The following is a 19,944-nucleotide window of genomic DNA, read 5'->3' as shown; positions in this document are numbered from 1 at the left end:
GATCCAATTTTTCTAATGCCTAAGACTTGGGCTCTGACTGACGTAAAGTTAAGACTATTTTTTGATACTTAATTAGCTATATGAGTTGGGCCTCTCTAAGTTTCTATGTTCTTATCTAGAAAACAAGGTAACATATTCTTTAACTCCTAGGATTCAATGAAAATGTACATGAAAAGTGCTTTAGCTAACTACCTAGAATACGGTGTTGCTCACTGAAAGGGAACCATGATTTCTATTTCCTTCATCTCTTTATTTCTCACAAAATGCACAAACCCTCCAAAAACTAAAATAAATCAAACAAGATGAACCCTTTCCTGAAATAAAGTCTTATAATGACAGTGCTGTTCTTCTCCTTCTCTTCAAGACTGACTAAAATAGATAGGATTTTTTAATAGAAAGAGGAATTACTCATTTAGAAAGGAAGACAATGTAATTCAATTAAACTTTACAATATCTAATTTTTGAAGGATTCAGAGCATTAAATTTTATATCTGTTCCCACTGAAAAATGATTTTACTGGTTGTAGACAACTCTAGCTATGTTTTTGTGGAAGCTTTCATCACATACAGATGATAAGACCCCTTCAAGTCTTGGCCTTAGGTTCCTCCCATTTCCCTAGCTTAGAGAGAGAACATTCTTACTGTGAGCTGTGGGAAGTGCCCAAGTATGAGAAGAGGACTCATCTTTCAGAAACAAGAAGGAAGGAGAGTGACTGGCTAGAGTCATTCTTTATTATTCAGTGTTGGGCAAAAAATTGAGTTGCCAGGAGTATTTTCTTATATTTCTATTATGTTTGAGAAAGAAACTTTTTAATTATTCTTAATATTTAGAATGATTTCCTTTCACAACACAACATGGTCAAATTTTATTCTCTGACCTTGTTCCATGTAAATACTAATAGTTGAAATCAAGGTGATCTTATTTTCACTCAATCATTTTTTCATAATTCTTGTTTTCAATAGGCACTGTTCTGGTTGCTGGTTTTAGAGCAATAAAGCCTTCACGGAGTGTTCATTTTAGTAAGAGAAGAGAGACAATAGATAAATAATTTAAAAACAAAGTGCATTCAACACCAATTCATGATAAAACTCTTAGCAATCTAAGAATGAAGGAAGCTTCCTTAAGCTAATAAAGAGTATCTACAAAATAGACTATTGAAAGAATTCCCCTCAAGAAAAGGAACAAATCTATTGAAAGATTTCCCCTCTGAGGTGAGGAACAAGAAACCAGTATCAGCATCGCCACTTTTATTTAACATTATATTGGAGATCCAGCTAATGTAATAGGTAAGGAAAAGAAACACAATTTATAAGGCTCAGAAAGGAGGAAATAGAATGTTCACTATTCAAAAACTACACGATTGTATAAGTAAAAAATCCAAAAGAATCTACACACAAACTATAGAGTTAGTAAGTGAATATAGCAAGGTTTCTGGATACAAGATCAGTACATAAAATCAATTATATTTTTACATACCATCAATAAAGAAATGAAAAATGAAATAAAAAACAAGACATCATTTTCTATTGCTTCAAAAAACCCCACCAAGGAATAAGTCTAAAAACAACAAAGTTTTCTCGAGTGTGATTAAAGTGGATTTAAATATGTTCAAGGATTGGAAGACTCAATATTTAAGATGGCAACTCTCCCTAAATTAATTTATAGATTTAATGGAATCTCAATCAAAATTCTAGCAAGTTTCTTTGTGGATATTGCTAAGCTGATTCTACAATTTATATAAAAACGCAATGGGCCAAGAATTGCCAAGGTAATCTTGAATGAAATGAACAAACTTGGAGGATTTACACTAGCAGATATTAATTATTAATTATAAAGTTATAGTAAATAAGATAGTGTGATGGAAACAAATAGAGCCAATGAACAGGAGAGTCCAGAAACAAGGTCCACACCTATACAGTCATCTAATTTATAACAATGATGACACTATAGTGCAGTGGACAAGGATATCTTTTCAGTATTTGGTGCCAATTAGATATCTTTATGGAAAAAAGAAGACATCTTGACCTCTATTAAACACATGCACAAAATTCAATTCCTGATGGATCTCAGTTTACACATATTAAGAATACAGAAACATACTTTTATGATCTTTTGGTATGCAAAGATGTCTTTAAAAAGACACAGAGTTGACTATAAAGGAAAAAAAAGATAAATTGGATTACATTAAAATTAAGTATTTTTGTTCCTCAACAAACACTACTAGGAGAGTGAAAAGCCAACCCACACAGTAGGAGAAAGTAATTTGCTACACATATAAGTGGCAAAAGACCCATTAAGAATATATAAAGAATTTCTACAAATCAATAGAAAAAAAACCCCCAGATATTTCACAAAAGAGGATATCCAAGCGGACAATAAACCTATGAAAAAAGCTCAATTTCACTACTCATCAAAGAAATGTACATTAAAACCGTAATATGATATCTCTACACGCCCAGCAGAAAGGCTAAAATTAAAAAGACAGACAGTATCAATACTGGTGAGAAAGTGGAGCAACAGAAAACTCATACACTGTTGGAATGTAAATTGGTACAAACACCTTGAAAACCTGTTTGGCATTTTCTACCAAAGCTGATCAAAAGTGTGCCATATAACCAGCAATTCTACTCCTGGTTGATAGCCAAGAGAAAAGACTGCTTACGTCCTCTGAAGGACAGGAACAAAAAAGTTCTTAACATGACTATGCAAAACAAGTTAAAGACTGGAAACAACCCAACCATCTATATTGGAAAGGAGTGGAATAAAGAAAATTTGGGCTATTCCAACAATGGAATATTACAAAGCAATGAAAATGAAAGAATTACAACTAGACACAATAATGTCTCTGAAACCAAAATAACGTCGAACAAAACAGGCTGGATATAGAAGAGTCCATACTATATGATTCCTTTCACACACACTCAGCTCAAAGCCAGGCAAGCTAATTTATGATATTAGAAGTCAGTACAGTGGTTTTCTTTGAGGGTAGCTAGTGACTGTAAGAGAGCATAAGGGAGGGCGGGATTCTGGTAGCATTATCTCCTTGACCCACGTGCTGGCTACACAGCTGGGTACACATGGTGAAAATTCACTGAACATTACACTTATTATTTAGGCACTTATATGTATATATAGTTCAATACAAAAGGAAGGCCGTTAGATAATACTTTGGTGAATAAACTTTCAAATCAATAACATTTTGTAAAGGTGAAAAAATAATATGTTAAATGGGAATTAAATAATATGAAGAAAATAAAGCAGAGGAGGGACACTGGGAAGAAAAGATGTGAACGGGAGGGGTATGCAATTGTAAATGCAGTAGTCAGAGGGGCTTTAATGAGAACTGTTACTTCCCTTTTCTTACCTGTATGGTAAAATTTCCCTGAAAATCCCAGGTTGAATGTAAAATTTGTGATTTGTGCACGCAAAAGATTCTGAGTATCAAGCAGAGCCTGAAATACATAATTAAAAAAATGTATCAGGTAGAGAATGGCATTGAGAAGTTTTAAAAGATATCTTCCTTTTGCATTCAAAGTGTAAAACTACTTCTTTATATGAGAGAGGATTAAACGACGGAAAGTAGACTCTTTACCACTTTAAAACTAGAGAGATGCTTTCGAGATTACAAGTAAAACACACACATATACTTACCCTTTAGCTTGCAATAAATCAGCAAGAAGTGTCAACTAGAAAAAGGAAGTTACATGAAAAGTTCATTCTGCATGTATCAAAGGAACTAGTAGCTAGCAGATAAAATATATCTCCTTTTACTCCTCAGGGACATAGATCACTAATTGTCAAAAGAGGGACACGCTAAGTGAAACTATATAAGAACATATGTTGAAAGAAACAGATCGCTATTTCTCAGATGCATCCTCGGTTTTCAAAATTCAAGACTTTTCCATCTTTAAGTCTTAGGTTCTCAAAAGATAGTGATTGTTCTTCAAAAGGGGTGTATCATGGTAAAGTAAAGTAAATTTCTAATTTGCCTTTTCATTAAAAACACAAACAAAAAATCCTACTTCTAACAAGTAAAGCTATTTTGAATCAGAGTTTTAATTTTTATACTCTGTAAAGTATTTACCATGCTATGAGTATTTAATGGACTTTTTTCTTTCTTCTTTTTACTTAAATTCCTATTCTTATATTCTCTCTCTCTCTCTTTTCGTCTCTCTCTCTCACACACACACACATTCACACATACAGAAGTAAAAATAAATGGTAAATTTGTAAAGGATCTTAGTCAACACTTCTTTTACACATGAGGAAACTGAGGAGAAATGACTTGTCCATTTTCACAGATAAAATTGGTGGTAGACACTAGATTAAAGACACAGATCACCTGATTCCAAATTAGGTACTCTTTTTATTCTACCACACCATATCCTCTTTCCCCCTTTCTGGGCGTACAACACAATCTTGCTCCTTAATAGTATAGCTGACACCTGGAAGCCCTGCCCCATCATGTTCATGGTCTCAGTCTTTTTGCGGGGATAAACGGATATACAGTTTTTTATTCAGAGACTATCCCCTGATTGTATGCCTTATCTGTGGATGCAAGTGATTCTCCTTGTGGGGTAAAAGCAGAGGAAGAGAACTTCTGAATTTCAAATTTAAATTCAGCTGACCAAGGGTAAGTTTTTGAAATTTAGGTGGCTCAGTTTTCTTTTTCTATCACTACTATGAACAGTCTCTTTTATGTGCACAATTGAACCATGTAATATGTGAGTCCAGAGGGCACTCAAAAATGGAAGACTGGCCTGTTCGTGGATTTCCACACCTGACTATAGAAGCAAAAGAGTTAACTGATGGCAGTGTCATTGGGGACAGGTTAAGTCTTGTGCTCACAAGGGCTGGGCATGAGTTGGGCAGGGGAAGGAGAATCTGGCCAGCTGAGCAGCAATGAAGTGAAGAATGGGACTTCTCGGTGGTACACAGGTTCCCAGTGTGGGGAGGGGTGCTGCCTGGATGTAAGGTGTGAGCCTTTCTCTTTCTGTCCATATGGAAGTAGCGTCAGGTAGGGAATCTGAAGGTATGGATGTAAATGCCAACTCTGAGACTTACAGTGCAGTCACTAAGGCTTGGGAGTCAGGTTGTCTCAGCTGGAATTCTGTATCTGCCTCTATTTGGCTTTGGGCATGTTATTAAACTTTCCAGGCCTTGGACTCATTGTTTGTAAAGCAGGGATAGTAATAACTACCTCAAAGCACTATTGTGTGGATTAAATGAGATAATTCACTTAGGCAATTGGCACAGTGACTGGCACATGGTACATGCTCAACGATTAGTAGTTGCCGCTCCTCTGTTATTGCTGCTGCTACTATTACTACTACTAATATGGTTGTTGTTATTGTTAGTGATGTTGGACAATTCATATTACCTCTGAAATTTTCCCTTCATTTGTGAAAGTGGAGACAATTGTACAACTCATAAAATTGTGATGAGGATTATAAAAGAGATAATATATGCAAGAGTGCTTGGTAAAATGTTTTAAAAAGTGGCATAAAATATTAGGTGCTGATATAACTATAAGATACATATTCATATATGTTAACATATATAATATATATTGCTGATAATTTTATCTATCTAATACATATATAACTCATTTACTTCTTAAAGTTTTTTTCTTATTTACCTTCAGTCTCCTCCTACCCTTCCTTCTCCCCTTCTTCTCTCTCATGTCATCTCCCCAGTTGAACATTCTAGCAGGTCTTCCTATCTTTCCTTCCTCTTAGATCTTATCTTTCTTCTTTATCCATTTACTCACTTCATTTCATTCTCTCTCTCTTTTTGTTTTTTGCTGAGGAAGAGTCACCCTGAGCTAACATCTGTTGCCAATCTTCCTCTTTTTTTTGTATGTGAGCCGCTGCCACAACATGGCCACTGATGAGTGATGTAGGTCCACTCCCAGGAACTGAACCTGGGCCGCTGAAATGGAGCCAAACTTAACCACTAGGCCACTGGGGCTGGCGCCATTTCATTCTCTTATTTTTCTCCTTTCAATGGTTAAAATATGGATTCAAGGGGGCCGGTCAGGTGGCATAGTGGTTAAGTTTGCACACTCAGCTTCTGTGGCCCGGGGTTCACGGGATCAGATCCCAGGTTTGGACCTAGGCACCGCTTATCAAGCCATGCTGTGGCAGGCATCCCACATATAAAGTAGAGGAAGATGGGCACAGATGTTAGCCCAGGGCCAATCTTCCTCAGCAAAAAGAGGAAGATTGGCAACAGGCATTAGCTCAGGGCTAATCTTCGTCACCAAAAAAAAAAAAATAAATAAATAAATAAATAAATAAATAAAATATGGATTCAAAATCCATTTTAAAATTATTTATTGTGTTCAATGCTTTAATCTTACAGTTGGAAATCTTTTCTTTTTGTCTCTCTGAAAATAAAATCCCCAAACTAAACTTGAATTTGAACTTTGCTTTGTGCTTCTTAATTGCTTTTTAAAATTTACATTTACAATACTCGATAGGAAAAATACCAAATAACTCTATCCTGTTTGTAGGCATTAGAAGCTAAAAAAAAGTACCTGTGAACTAACCTCTTAATTAACTGGAATACACTGATTCAAAGTTAATTGAATTAGCCCTAATTTTGCACGTTTGAGTTGGCATTTTACACATTTATTTGATATTCTAGAAACAAACACTGAAACGTATAAAAGATATACAGTCATGCATCGCTTAATGATGGAAATACGTTCTAAGAAATGCGTCGACAGGCGATTTCGCCGTGCGAACATCAGAGAGAGTACTTACGCAAACCGAGATGGTATAGCCTACTACACACCTAGGCTGTATGGTACTAATCTTATGGAACCACTGTCATATATGAGGTCCGTCATTGACCAAAACGTCATTATGCAGCCCATGACTGTACTGGAACAGACGGCAGATACTAATATTATGCCTATGTATGTTGAAGAAGGAAATTTTTTTCTAGGTGATAGTTTATATACTTAAGATAAGCAGTCATGTTTCTTTTATATTGTTTTTATGTACCAGATTTTGGGGTACCTATGAGAACAATGTTATATATTCATCCATTATTCCCATCTTTTCAAAATATTCTTATGTGCAAAAAGCTTGAGTACCCAGCAATATTCTTAGATCATATTCTTTTCACTAAACTCTTCATTACTAGAATGATTTTATTCAGCATTATTCTATTTTAAACTGAAATAGTCTATTCCTACCAACAAAATATTTAAAAAATGATATAAAATGATTCTCTGCTTTATTTTCTATCTGCAACATGTATAAAATGGTGTGATAATATCTCATAATCTAATAATAAATCAACGTTTCAAATCTGGGCAAGCACAGGTCTCTGATGTGCAGACTACCTTGGCCGTGGCGGAGGCAAGTAGCCACAGCCACCTGCAGAGGTGCCCTTTAGTGGTCTCCTCCCATACAAGATCCCTAAGAACATAGATGTCTACTGTCAAAAACGGTCTGATTATTGAAAAATGGTCCTTTTATTTTTAAGTGTTCTAAAACATTGTATATATTTAGCAGCATAATTTACAATACCACATATGAGTGATTATATTTAAAATAACACATTATTTTTTTCTAATTAAAACAAATAAAATCATTAATAAGTCTACCTCTCAGTATAAGTTAATATTATGATGGAATTCCCTCCCATTTTTTTCAATAGCTAAATATACCTATGTGTATGCAGATATATAGATAAGTAAGTGAAATTAGAGCCATAAAATAAATTTAGACTCAATTATGACTAAAAATATTGTTTTGAATTTTGCCTTTTTCATTTAACAGTATATCATGAGCTTTCTCCTGTTTCATTAATCTTTCAAAACCAATTTTTTTAATGGATGCAGAATATTGCATCAAATGGGTGTACATAATTTATTTAACCATTTTGTCCTACTTTTGAACATTTAGGTTGTTTACATTTTTTGGCTAATATAAATACTGCTCTGTGTATCAATACATATTTATATAATGATGAAGTAGCCATTTCTAAAGGAGAAAGTAATTCTGCCTATTCTTCACCAAACAATTTTGCAGCAAATTTGGAAATATTTATGAAAGTATTAAGAGGGAACATAATATCCAATTAAAATTATTAGAGAATTGCATTTTGAATACAATTTAACATGAAAATTTGACTATTTCCAAAATTACTTTTTCAAGTTTGAATCTGTATGCTACCCCACCAACTTAATTTCTTGAGGCTTCTTTCTTCAAAGCCAAAAACACTTAGAGGCATTAAGAAATCTAGTTGAAGGCAAAAAAGATCTAATTTAAAGAAACTGAGCTCTGAGAACGGAGCAAAACGGGAGCTTTTATATATCTTTGGATTTTCTCCAACTTTCTGTAACAGAATGAATATATCAAAGTAAATCAAAGAGACAAAAATTAAAAATAACTGCAAAACTGTTTTATATGGAGTTTCATGTTAGTACTCATTACATGTGTGACATTCTTTGGGGGGAACATCTGCTAATTTTTTGTTTCTTGTTTGTGCTTCCCAGATTATATTTTGACCTCTTTTATCTTTTGTAAGTTCACAAGAGGAGTTGGTGAGCCAAATTAAAGCTGAGGAAGAAATTTTAGTGTTGAGTGTGGTTTTTCAGCAGCAGGCAAAAATACAGTGTTTCAGCACAGAACTTTTAGCATTATTATTTTCTTAACAAACCAAATACTAATTATAAATATAAATAATATACCTAGATCTGCTAAAGTAAATGAAAACAATTGGGCAGCGAATTGTAAGCTCCTGTATCTATGTATCTATCTACATACACACACCCTCAGGCATCAGAGATACTTAATGTAAAAGAGATCATTACTCCCATTTCAGACACAGTAGGCATGACTTACACAGTTTAAGTGACTTCCCCCAGTCACGAAGCTAGTTAAGTGCTGAAGAAGTGATTTAACAAGGATTTTGGATTTCAAAGCTCACTGCTTCTGCTGTCCACAGAAACAACACGAACACTAACACTGAACGCTGTTATCACCGGCATACAGAGCCGTGGTGACAGAATCCACTAGAAAGGACTAAGAGGTGGCTTTTCTTATCACTCTCACTAACTGGCTGGCACTCTTAGTTTCCAAACCCTACAGGTATGAGGGGGATGGGAAGACAAGGTTGGTCAGTGAATACCCAGCCGATTTAGGAATGTTTACCCACCAGCATTCAGATTAAAGAAGGGTCATTCAGTGTACCACCTGTGGAGCTGGACTGCAGGACAATGGCGGGCTATGAAGTGCTGTAAGGATCACCTCGCTCTCCCTCTCATCAGGATAGAACTGGGAGGCTCTGTATATAAGATCTGATCCCAGGCAAGAAAAACACTGAAATTTGCTGGAAACAGTTAATTAAGCTTAATATTAGAGAGAGAGCATCATGCACAATTAGAGGGAAGACAGCATTAGAGGATAACAATGAACAAAAAAGCCAGGATCAACCTTAGCATTTGACTTGTCTACACAATGACATTGGGGATGGAAATAAGAAAGAAATGCAGGAAAGATAGGTAAGCGAGTGGCATGCATAGGACTTGGCCACTTTTTGCAACAGTATTTAAACTCTCTTGACAAGAAACCTATTAAGGGGTGTTCTGGTCACCAATTCTGATGTGTGTGTGTGTGGGTTTCCCCACATCGACAAGCAATGCTCACACACCAGCTGGCTGTTCTACAATTCAACTCAATTCTGACACTATCTACTCGGTGATAGCATCAGACTCCACAGGTTAAGGGCTCAGTCCTACAAGACTGCCCCCCACCCCACCCCAACACACACTGACTTGAGACGCCAGTTCTAAGTCCAGGTTGTCCCCTGTGCTTCTGACCAACTGGCTATAGATCAGAGGTTCCAATGACCCCCGCTTAGGTTTGATTAATTTGCTAGAGCGGCTCACAGAACTCAGAGAAACATTTTATTTACTAGATCACCGATTTATTATAAAAGGATATGACTCAGCAAGAAAGAGATGCATAGGGCAAGGTATAGGGAAAGGGCGCAGAGCTTCCAAGCCCTCTCTAGGCACACCATTCTCCCTGACTTTCCATGTGTTCACCAACCCAGAAGCTCTCTGAACCGCCCTTTTGGGTTTTTATGGAGGCTTCATTATATAGGCATGATTGATTAAATCATTGGCTATTGGTGACTGAACTCAACCTCCCACACCTCTGCCCTCCCTGGAGGTCAGCAGGGTGAGACTGAAAGTGCCAACGGTCTATTCGCGTGGTTGGCTCCACTGGCAACCAGCCTCCATCCTTAGGTGCTTTCCAAAAGTCACCTATTAACATAAGACACATTTACGGCTCTCATCACAGGAAATTCCGGTGGTTTTAGGAGTCGTGTGCCAGAGACCAGACGAAGACAAAATATATATTTCTTGTTACAAATCACATATCACACCTATAGACATAGATGTGCAGTACCTAATAATAACACTCCTCGTAGTAAAACAATGACTCAGCTCTTAGCTGTCCATATTCTAAACTTAAAGTCTACACATAAAAAGGAGAAACTATGTATATCCTGCTAACTTTTTTTTAATTGAGGTATAGTTGATGTACACTATTATATTATCCTGCTAACTTAAAATATACAGATGAAAGGTTGGAATGTGTTTTCTATATTTTCCATGACCCTCTCGCATTTGGGAAAATGGATAGAGAAGTTTCAGCTAGAAATTTGCTAGTTATAGTGAGGCATCTTAGACATTATCCTGCTTCTGGTTAACATTGCCTTAAGCCAAGGCTACCATCTGCTGAACGCCCTCCCTGAGTGTGGCCTCACCAATGTGGCATGATGAATGAAGAGCAGATATGGAATCAGAGTGATTCAGGTGTCTGACTCTGCCATATAACTACTGTGTAAGCTTGGACAACTGACTGAACCTCTCCAAATCACAGTTTCCTCTTCTGGAAAACAGAGATTACAATATATAGCTCATGGGTTTGGATGAAGATCAAATGAGAAAATGGGTATATGGCGCTAAAACCTTTCTGAGCACATAGAAGCAGTGTTTTAGCTCTATGAATGGAATCCTTTGTCCTTTCCTCTGTCAATCTTAAAAACTCACCTTCCGTTCATAAAATTGCACCCTCTATTTCTTACTCTTACCCACTTGTAGTAAAATCAGTCATATACCTTAAATTTTAAATAATATTTTCAAATTTAGCCCTAGCCCTTTTGGGGTTGTCTAATCAGCACTAAGGATTTTAAACAAAAGAGGAAGATGATCCAAGTAGCTGTATTATAGTAACTTTTCAGGGCTTTGTATTTCTTTCTAAGAGACCTTAGTGAATTCTTCATTCTCCACCTCAATGTTTATGTGTTTTATTGTTTGTATTGTAGCAAAAGAGTAAGCGCAAAGGTCTGTGTGAAAGTCAAGGAGACAAGAGTTACATAGTAATGTTGAATTATTTCCGTTACTCACTTAAACTGGTCTAGAGCATACATTGTACATAACCTCTAAATTATACAGGTGAGACATGATTTTGCTAGAACATTGGTTGAACTGAAATTGGCAAATAATGATATGTGAATGGGAAAATAGAAAACAAGTGCTACTCTAAGTATTCACTTGAAATTGTTATGCATATTCTATTTAGCTTATGGTTGATATACTTAAATAGTCAAAATACTAATGTACTTTATTTTTTTAAAGAAATAAATATAAAATGTAGTTCATGGTTCTTTATAATACAGTACCTTTAGGAAACTATAAGTTATATCTCATTCATTCAAACATACATAAAAGGGTTTTATGTGTTATTATAAACATAATTTTAATATCTTAATCAATTAAAATACTTGCTTCTAGCAGAAAAGGAAGCAAAGGTGTAGGACCCCACATGAGGGGACTGAGGATTCCCAACCCACTTACTGTTATTCCAGAGCAAATTAGATTTCCTTTAATAGTCGCAGAGGTATGTTGAAAACCCCTGAAGGATCATATCTGTTCTGCTTAAGAAGTGAAAGTGCTAAATACTTTTTAAAAAATACTGATAAAATATTCCCTAGCCACCACCCCTCACCAAATAAAAGTTTGCGTTATATGTTAAAAACAAAATGTGAGGTTGAGGCTAGACTATAAACTCTATGAAGTTGTGACTGTGTCCGTCCTATTTGCTTTTCAACCCCAAAGCCCAGCATGATGTCAGAAACAGGAGAGGAGCAAGTAACTATTTGCTGAATGGGGATATGAATAAATTCCTGATTGATCTGATAGTACATTAAATTCATAAAGACTTGACAATGAACACTATGGCACATTCTTTTACTATTTTATTTTCATAAACTGTTTTGAATCTTGATGAATAATTTCAACATAGTTCAAATTCAAAAAAATAATTATAAAGCACTTTACTTGCAAACTATTCGAAAAAGTGCTAAAATGAAACTATTCCCTATTTCAGTGCTTCTCAAACTACTATGTGCATGAGGGTCATCTGAGAAGCTTAGTAAAATGCAGATTCCTGGGTTCTAACCCAGAGAATATGAACAACAGTGCTGAAGCAGGGCCAAAACACCCTAGGTGATTTTGATATGGATGACATCACACCACACTCTAAGAATCACTGTCTTAGTCCTAGATTTCAAATAGTTCAAGGTAGTTTCTAATTTATTTGTTTATAGGTCTGGTTTTCTTTGAGAATATGCAATCTTTGATGCTTACTATCTAGCAAAATTCTTGGTACACAGTAGGTATCAGCTGATCAACGATTGTATGAACCACATAATAAATGGGTACTATGAATTCTCAAATCAGAAATGTTCTAGAAAGAAACAGAATATATAAGGGTTATCAGAATTCAATTGAGGTCCTAGAAACTGTGTTGGCCCCAAAGTACTCCATCATGGCTACAGTGATTTGGGTTGGAAATTATACAACATAGATCGCAGGCTCTAAAGTTTTCATTTTGTCTTTAATAATTTTTTTCCTTAGTTTTTCTAATAAAAGTCTCTTTCAGCTGGGTTGGGAGAACTAGTTAATCAGGTCGCCCCTTTAGGTAAAGTGTCATAACCTAGGGTAACCAGCTCCAACTTAGGGAAGATAAGGTGTGAGGAGGCAACTGCTTAGAGAGGATAGAGATGGATTAAGAATCAGATTGTCATGGGACTGTAAAATAGTTCAGCTGCTGTGGAAAATAATTTGGTGATGTCTCAAAAAGTTAAATACAGAATTATCACATGATCTGGCAATTACACTCTAGGTATATACCCAAAAGAATTGAAAACATGTGTTCAAACAATATTTGTACATGCATATTGAAACCAACACTATTTGCAATAGCCAAAAGGTGAAAACAACCTAGGTGTCCATCAATGGAAGAATGAATAAACAAAGTATGGTTCATACATACAATGGAATATTATTCAGCCATAAAAAGGCGTAAAGTGCTGATATATGTTACAACATGGATACATTTTGAAAACATTAATGCTAAATGAAAGAAGCCAAACACAAAAGGTCACATACTGCATGATTCCATTTACGTGAAATATACAGAATAGGTAAATCCACAGAGGTAGAAAGTAGACTGGTGGTTGCCAGAGGTAGGTAAGGGGAAGTTGGGCGTAACTGCTTCATGGGTATGAGGTTTCCTTTGAGGTGATGAAAATGTTTTGTACTAGATAGAAGTGGTGGTTGCACAACACTGTGAACGTACTAAATGTCACTGAATTGTTTACTTTAAAATAGTTAATTTTGTGTGAGTCAATTTCATCTCAATAAACAAAAAAATCAGAACGTACAACTTTGAGTACGGCTGTCCTCACATTTTTTCCCGAATTTTATTAAAAGAGAATTACATGAATTACACTACCAAAATTATTTCCAATAGATGGCCCATACTCTTCACACTGACTTTAAGGAAACTGTCCAGAAACAGCATCAGGTCAAATACACCAGGAACTGTTGGGAAGTAGCGACAGTTGATGTCAAAAATCCCTACATTATTTGGCCCTTGCCTTAAACTTTATCTTCTACCATCCTCCTTCAAACTTACACAACTCTGGATATACTTGCTTCATGCTGTTCCTGGAAGATACCAAGTTTGTTCTCAAGGTCTTTAGTCTTGCTGTTTCCTCTTCAAAGATGCACTTTCCCCAGATACTCATGTGGTTTACTTCCTCACCTCTTTCTGGTCTCTGCTTAAACATCATCCCCTTGGTGAAGCCTTCCTTGACTACCGTCTTTTAAATAGATCACTCTTTATCTGGTTTCTCTGGTTTATTTTTTTCTCCACAGAATTTATTACTGTTGCTATTGGTGTATACTTATTTATAACCATTCATTTAGCTCTCCCCTGTTAGAATCATTCATTTAGTTTTCCAAGAGAGTAGACAGAACCTCTGTCTTTACAATGTGGGATCTACAGTGTCCAGAGCAATGTTTGGCACATAGGAAGCTCCCAATAGCTACTTGTTGAAAGAATTAAAGAATAAATGAATGAATGGTAATGCCACAATAATTTCCAACCAGAAAGGAAGAGAATAATATTTGACTGAAAAATTCTGTAGGACAACGAAAGGGTATATAGAGGTGAGGGCTTCCATGGAGAGGACTTGTAAAGGGTGCCTCATTGCAAGAAATACATTTATAATCACGTTGCACAGAGTGGGCAGATCATCAACACTGGATGGGAGCTCTTGCTTAGGTGAGGGGTAAGTGGGGCTCAGACGAACCTGTGGGTGCTTCAGGTAATGAGGTCAGGTTTGGACCAATGAAGAGCCTCCTAGTGTTGCTTTAGATCAGATCACAGAACGTCTTTGGGATGGACTGAAATACTTCATAATTTTTTTTTTAATGAAAGTTGGGGTAAAGGCAAAAGTGTATAGTTCGCCTAGCAACTGTAGTTCACTAGAGCCTAATTGTAAACGCAGAGATAAGAAAAATGCCTATGAGATCAGAACAGCTGTCAGGAAGTGAGTATTAAAGTTATTGAACTAATTCTTCAAGAAAGTTCTTGCTCTCCTTTGGAATCACTTTATTTTACATACAGGTCTCACAAGCTTTGTGATCTGGTTTCCAAGAATATAACAGATTAGGTAAGATAAACTAGGAGCCTAAGAACACTGACTACAAGGAGAGATGCTAAAGAACTTAGTGGAAGTTTAGGCAGAAAAGTATAAATCAATACAGTAACTAAATACATATACATATTAGGGTGAAGGCAAATGGCCCAATGCATCTCCATAGCCCCTGAGGCTTCACTGTACTGTAGTCCAATCACTGATGTTCAATAAAAATGAACATGAGGGGCCGGCCCCATGGCTTAGTGGTTAAGTGCACGCCCTCTGCTACTGGCGGCCTGGGTTCGGATCCCGGGCGCACACTGACACACCGCTTCTCCAGCCATGTTGAAGCGGTGTCCCACATACAGCAACTAGAAGGATGTGCAGCTATGACATACAACTATCTACTGGGGCTTTGGGGAGAAAAAAGGGGAAAAAAAGGAGGAGGATTGGCAATAGATGTTAGCTCAGGGCCAGTCTTCCTCAGCACAAAGAGGAGGATTGGCATGGATGTTAGCTCGGGGCTGATCTTCCTCACACACACAAAAAAATGAACACGATAGGGCTGGCCCGGTGGCCTAGTGGTTAAGTTCACGTGCTGTGCTTCAGCAGTCTGGGGTTCGCAGGTTTGGATCCTGGGTGTGGACCTTTGCACTGCTCATCAAGCCATGCTGTGGCAGGATCCCACATACAAAATAGAAGAGGATGGGCATGGATATTAGCCCAGGGCCAGTCTTCCTCAAACACACAAAAAAATGAACATGATAAGTTGAAAAATTAAAAATTGTGCCATCGAGTTAATGAATCAACTCATTAATTCAATATACATTCATCGAATGCCTACAATGTGTCAGGTCCTATGTTAGTTGCTGGGATAATCAAATTAGACCCATCACTCAGTGACAGGGTGTTCTGAGGAGAAAACAAGATAATATCTGAGAAAAGTCTTTTTATACTGTAAAGTACTAAACAATGTATAAAAATATTAATATAGTCTAAAGTAAGTTTTCTGGAAAATGGTTTATATTTTTAAAGTCAGATGCCATTCTTGAACGACTTATAGAGGAGTCAAGCAATTTTAGGCATCAACTCATTCTTCACTCGGGACCAGCCCAAAGGCCTTCTTATTGTTAGGGAAACACTCCAAGATTGTTCCTGCTTCTGGGCCTTTGCTCTCCCTCTTGTTCTTTCTCTCTTCCCCAGATCATCACATTTTTTATTTGCATTTCTTTTATGTCTCTGCTCAAATATTACCTTATCAGAGAGGCTTTATAAACTTGGCACCGTCCTTATAAACTTGGCACCAATACACCTCCACCCGCGGAGGCCCAGACTTTCCTATCTCCTTAGTCCTATATTACTTTCTCCACAGCACCTGTCAATGCCTCATATGGTACACCGCATACTTGTTTATTGTTGTCTGCTCCCCCTGAACATAAGGAACACGAGAGCAGGGACTTTGCCCACCTCCGTCACTAAAGACTGCCCAGTGCCTGGCAGGTAGGAGGCACTCATAAATATTTGTTGAGTGAATGGATGCTTCTGAATTGGACTTTAGGGTAGTTTGATCCTGAAGCTGAAATATAGTTCTGGAGGCAAAAAGGAACTAAAATTGAGAAAAACGATTTCTTTGGACCAGTAGGAGTAAAAGCTTCTTCAGAATAGGAGTAAAAGCAAAAAGGATCTTAACTCTAAAGATGGCAAGAAAAGGCCGGCTGACTTGAAGAGACCAGAAATAGAAATGGCCTAACATCTGATGAAGACTTCAAGTCAAGTCAAGCTACCAGAATAACTGACTGTGACTTTCTGACAATATTCCAATTGGGAAGCTATTCAGAAAGAGAGTAGTGTGGTTTCTGGAGGGAAGGTTCCTGCGCTTGAATCCCAGCTCCAAGGACAACATTTCACCTTGGCAAATGCCTTCCTGAGCTTGTAACCTTATTCCAAAAAAAATGGGTGACTACCTACCTCATAGGGGTGTAAGTTTTGGATGATGTAATCTGTGCAAAGCCTAGTGTCTGGAACATGATAATCACAATAAAATTTTAATGCCTTATCCTAATTTCAAAAAAAAAATTTAAAGTTGTCACAAGTATGTATAGCATTAAATGGGATAAACATTAGATATAAGTGATTTAAAAAAGGAAAAAAATGATAGAGAGGGGCCAGCCTGGTGGCGCAAGTGGTTAAGTGCGCACGCTCTGCTGCGGTGGCCCAGGGTTCGCAGGTTCGGATCCCAGGCGCGCACCAACACACTGCTTGTCAGACCATGCTGTGGTGGCATCCCATATAAAGTAGAGGAAGATGGGCATGGATGTTAGCCCAGGGCCAATCTTCCCCAGCAAAAAAGAGGAGGACTGGCAATGGATGTTAGCTCAAGGCTAGTCTTCCTCACACACACACACACACACACACACACACACAAATGATAGAGATATAAAAGGGAGTCAATTATAATATAAACATAAAAACGAACAACAATACTTTGGGCACTAATATGAGCTCTGTGTGGGCTGTATTGCAGTAGACATGGTGGAGAAGCATATTACTACAACTGGAAAGGGGAGAGACCCCAGGAGTTCTTTCATGGAGATGGTCCTCCGTTGCCTCAGAGGGTGAAATCAGGAGATATTTGGCAACCAGAACCTGACTAGAGAGTCCTCTGCTTGGGGTCAAACTAAGGATGCCTCATAAATTGTGACAATTTCATGGAGTAGAATCACAGAATGTTAGAGCTGGAAGATATTTTAGAGATTGCCAAGCCTGGTATTTCTCAAACTGTTGCACTGAAGAATCTGTCTTTGAACAGGAGGATAAACATATTACTACCTATCCCTCATGCTCCTGGGACTTTGCTCTGTCGATTGACATGGTTCCTATAAAGAAAAGATTTCTTTGGAGTCTTACCCTTTATCTAAAAATCCTAGCCATTTTTTCAATAATCTACCTTTATTTTAACAGAATATTTTTAATTGTTCACCAGTTAAGTTATTAAAAACAAAACAAGAAAAATTCACTTTTGCTAAATTTGCAAAATATAATTATACTCATGTATATTATTTTAATTTCATCTCTTCATAGCTGATCCAATCAGACCCTCTTATAAAACTCTTCTACATTATAAAACCTCTAGAATTTTGGCCTGGAATTATTCTTTACTAAAGAAGCCTTTTTAAATACTGGGGCTAGTTCACAATACATTTGAAAATTACTCATGTCTGATTAATTTACCTAAAGGGAAGTATTTTCTTCCTTTCCTGATTTTTTTTCTTTCTTTTGAGTGAAGAAAGTTGTGAAAAGTTACAGGTTTCAAATAAATGATAAGATCAAAATTAGTCAGAAATAGTGTTTGCAGATTTCAGCATCAGGTTTTATAATATTTATTTGTTAATGAAAAAAATAGCGGCTTGTTTGTATTGCTCTCCCAGCTTGCATGATTTCAAGCTTCTCTTGTAAATAGGAAGAAAGTTCATTTATTCATTTATTTTAATTAATTAAAGGTCAGAGAACCCACAGCCAATTACCACAGAGTTAAGCTCATGACTACTGATTCATATTCATCCCATGGGGGTTAATAAGATGGGGCAGTCCATTCCATTTTAGAATGAGCCTTCCAATTGTTTATAAGTGCCACAAAAACTGATTTCTCAAAGTGGAACTAAACTTTAAATTAGATTTGCTCTCAAACTTTAACTCAATATTTAAAATATTTGAGGGGCTGGCCCCGCGGCCTAGTGGTTAAGTTTGGCACGCTCCACTTTGGCGGCCCAGGTTCTCAGGTTCAGAGCCCACTCATGGATCTATACCACACATCAGCAACACTGTGGCAGTGACCCACATATGGAATAGAGGAAGACTGGCATGGATGTTAGCTCAGGGAGAATCTCCCTCAGCAAACAATAAGTGAAGAAATAAATAAATAAATAAATAAATAAATAAATAAATAAATAAATAAAATATTTGACATTCACCTCTTTGTGAAATGTGGGAGCAGATGTGGAATTGCTCAATGCCCTACTAAGTCCTGTCAGCAGGGCTGTGCGAGGTATGTAGGTGGAGGAAGAGGTAGTTTAAAAGGCCTTTTATTCCTAATGGCGAAGTAAGGGGTCCTGTGAGACAATGCCCCGAGGATCAGATGGGCCTTCGCCATGGCTGCCCCATGGCTGGGGGCCTATAGTTGTTTCATTCATTTCTGTGCGTGGCACGTGGTCTCTTTCCATTGGGGCTCTAAGCCTCTGTGCCTCTTCTTCTTAGGCATCCTCTCTGAGCTACAACAGGGGTGACATTTATCTCCATGATGAACTCAGTTGGACGTGCGCCTTCTTCTTTGACTGGATTTTCTTTCCTAGTTATCACTCTTCTTCCACCTTGTTGTCGAAGTTAATGTCTTACTCTTCATTGCTCCGGAGTAAGCATCCTAAGTACCAATAATGGCGTTCTAGTTACATGAAGCCCTTCTTATTTTTAAATATATCACCTGTTACAAATGCTCTTGTCACAGACTAGGTGCCTTGAGAAACTCAAAGGTGGATTTGGAACCAATTAACTGTTTTTCCAAGTTGTTTCTTTTCCTTTTGTATGGTAAGGAGATGTAACCACTAGCCATCCTGAAACTGACCAAGCCTCCCCACAAGAGCTATGCCAATTGCCTTTGCCTTATTTTTAATGCAAAGATCTCTCCAGGAGGAGCTTAGGCCTCATTATGTGGAAGCATGTTCTCCAACTGAGCCTGTGCAAGTGAATACCTGCCTCTCCCTTTTGAATATTCATTCCTCAACCAAAAGAAAACTTTCTGTTTCCCTTTGTTCGGGGACACCATGACTTTGGAAATGATTCTTCATGGCCTCCTATTTGCTGCAAATACACTTTACTTTGTGAGACAACTTCCACTGCTGTAGAGTCTTATTTAACTTACCAGGAGGC

The 19,944-nt window shown here is 37.2% G+C and overlaps 1 protein-coding gene across 1 annotated transcript in view; it reads right to left on the bottom strand.

Moving 5' to 3' along the window:
- Nucleotides 1-19,944, bottom strand: part of LOC131411274 (bifunctional heparan sulfate N-deacetylase/N-sulfotransferase 3) — a 145,640-nt gene that overhangs the window by 101,332 nt on the left and 24,364 nt on the right. Inside the window, exon 2 of the mRNA XM_058549961.1 lies at nt 3,365-3,452. Within this exon, the coding sequence (XP_058405944.1) occupies nt 3,365-3,452 (88 nt within the window). The remainder of the gene's footprint in view (nt 1-3,364; nt 3,453-19,944) is intronic.

This window comes from Diceros bicornis, chromosome 11 (assembly GCF_020826845.1).
Source record: "Diceros bicornis minor isolate mBicDic1 chromosome 11, mDicBic1.mat.cur, whole genome shotgun sequence".
Taxonomy (NCBI): Eukaryota; Metazoa; Chordata; class Mammalia; order Perissodactyla; family Rhinocerotidae; genus Diceros; species Diceros bicornis.
This window is presented reverse-complemented; position numbering and strand designations above follow the sequence as displayed.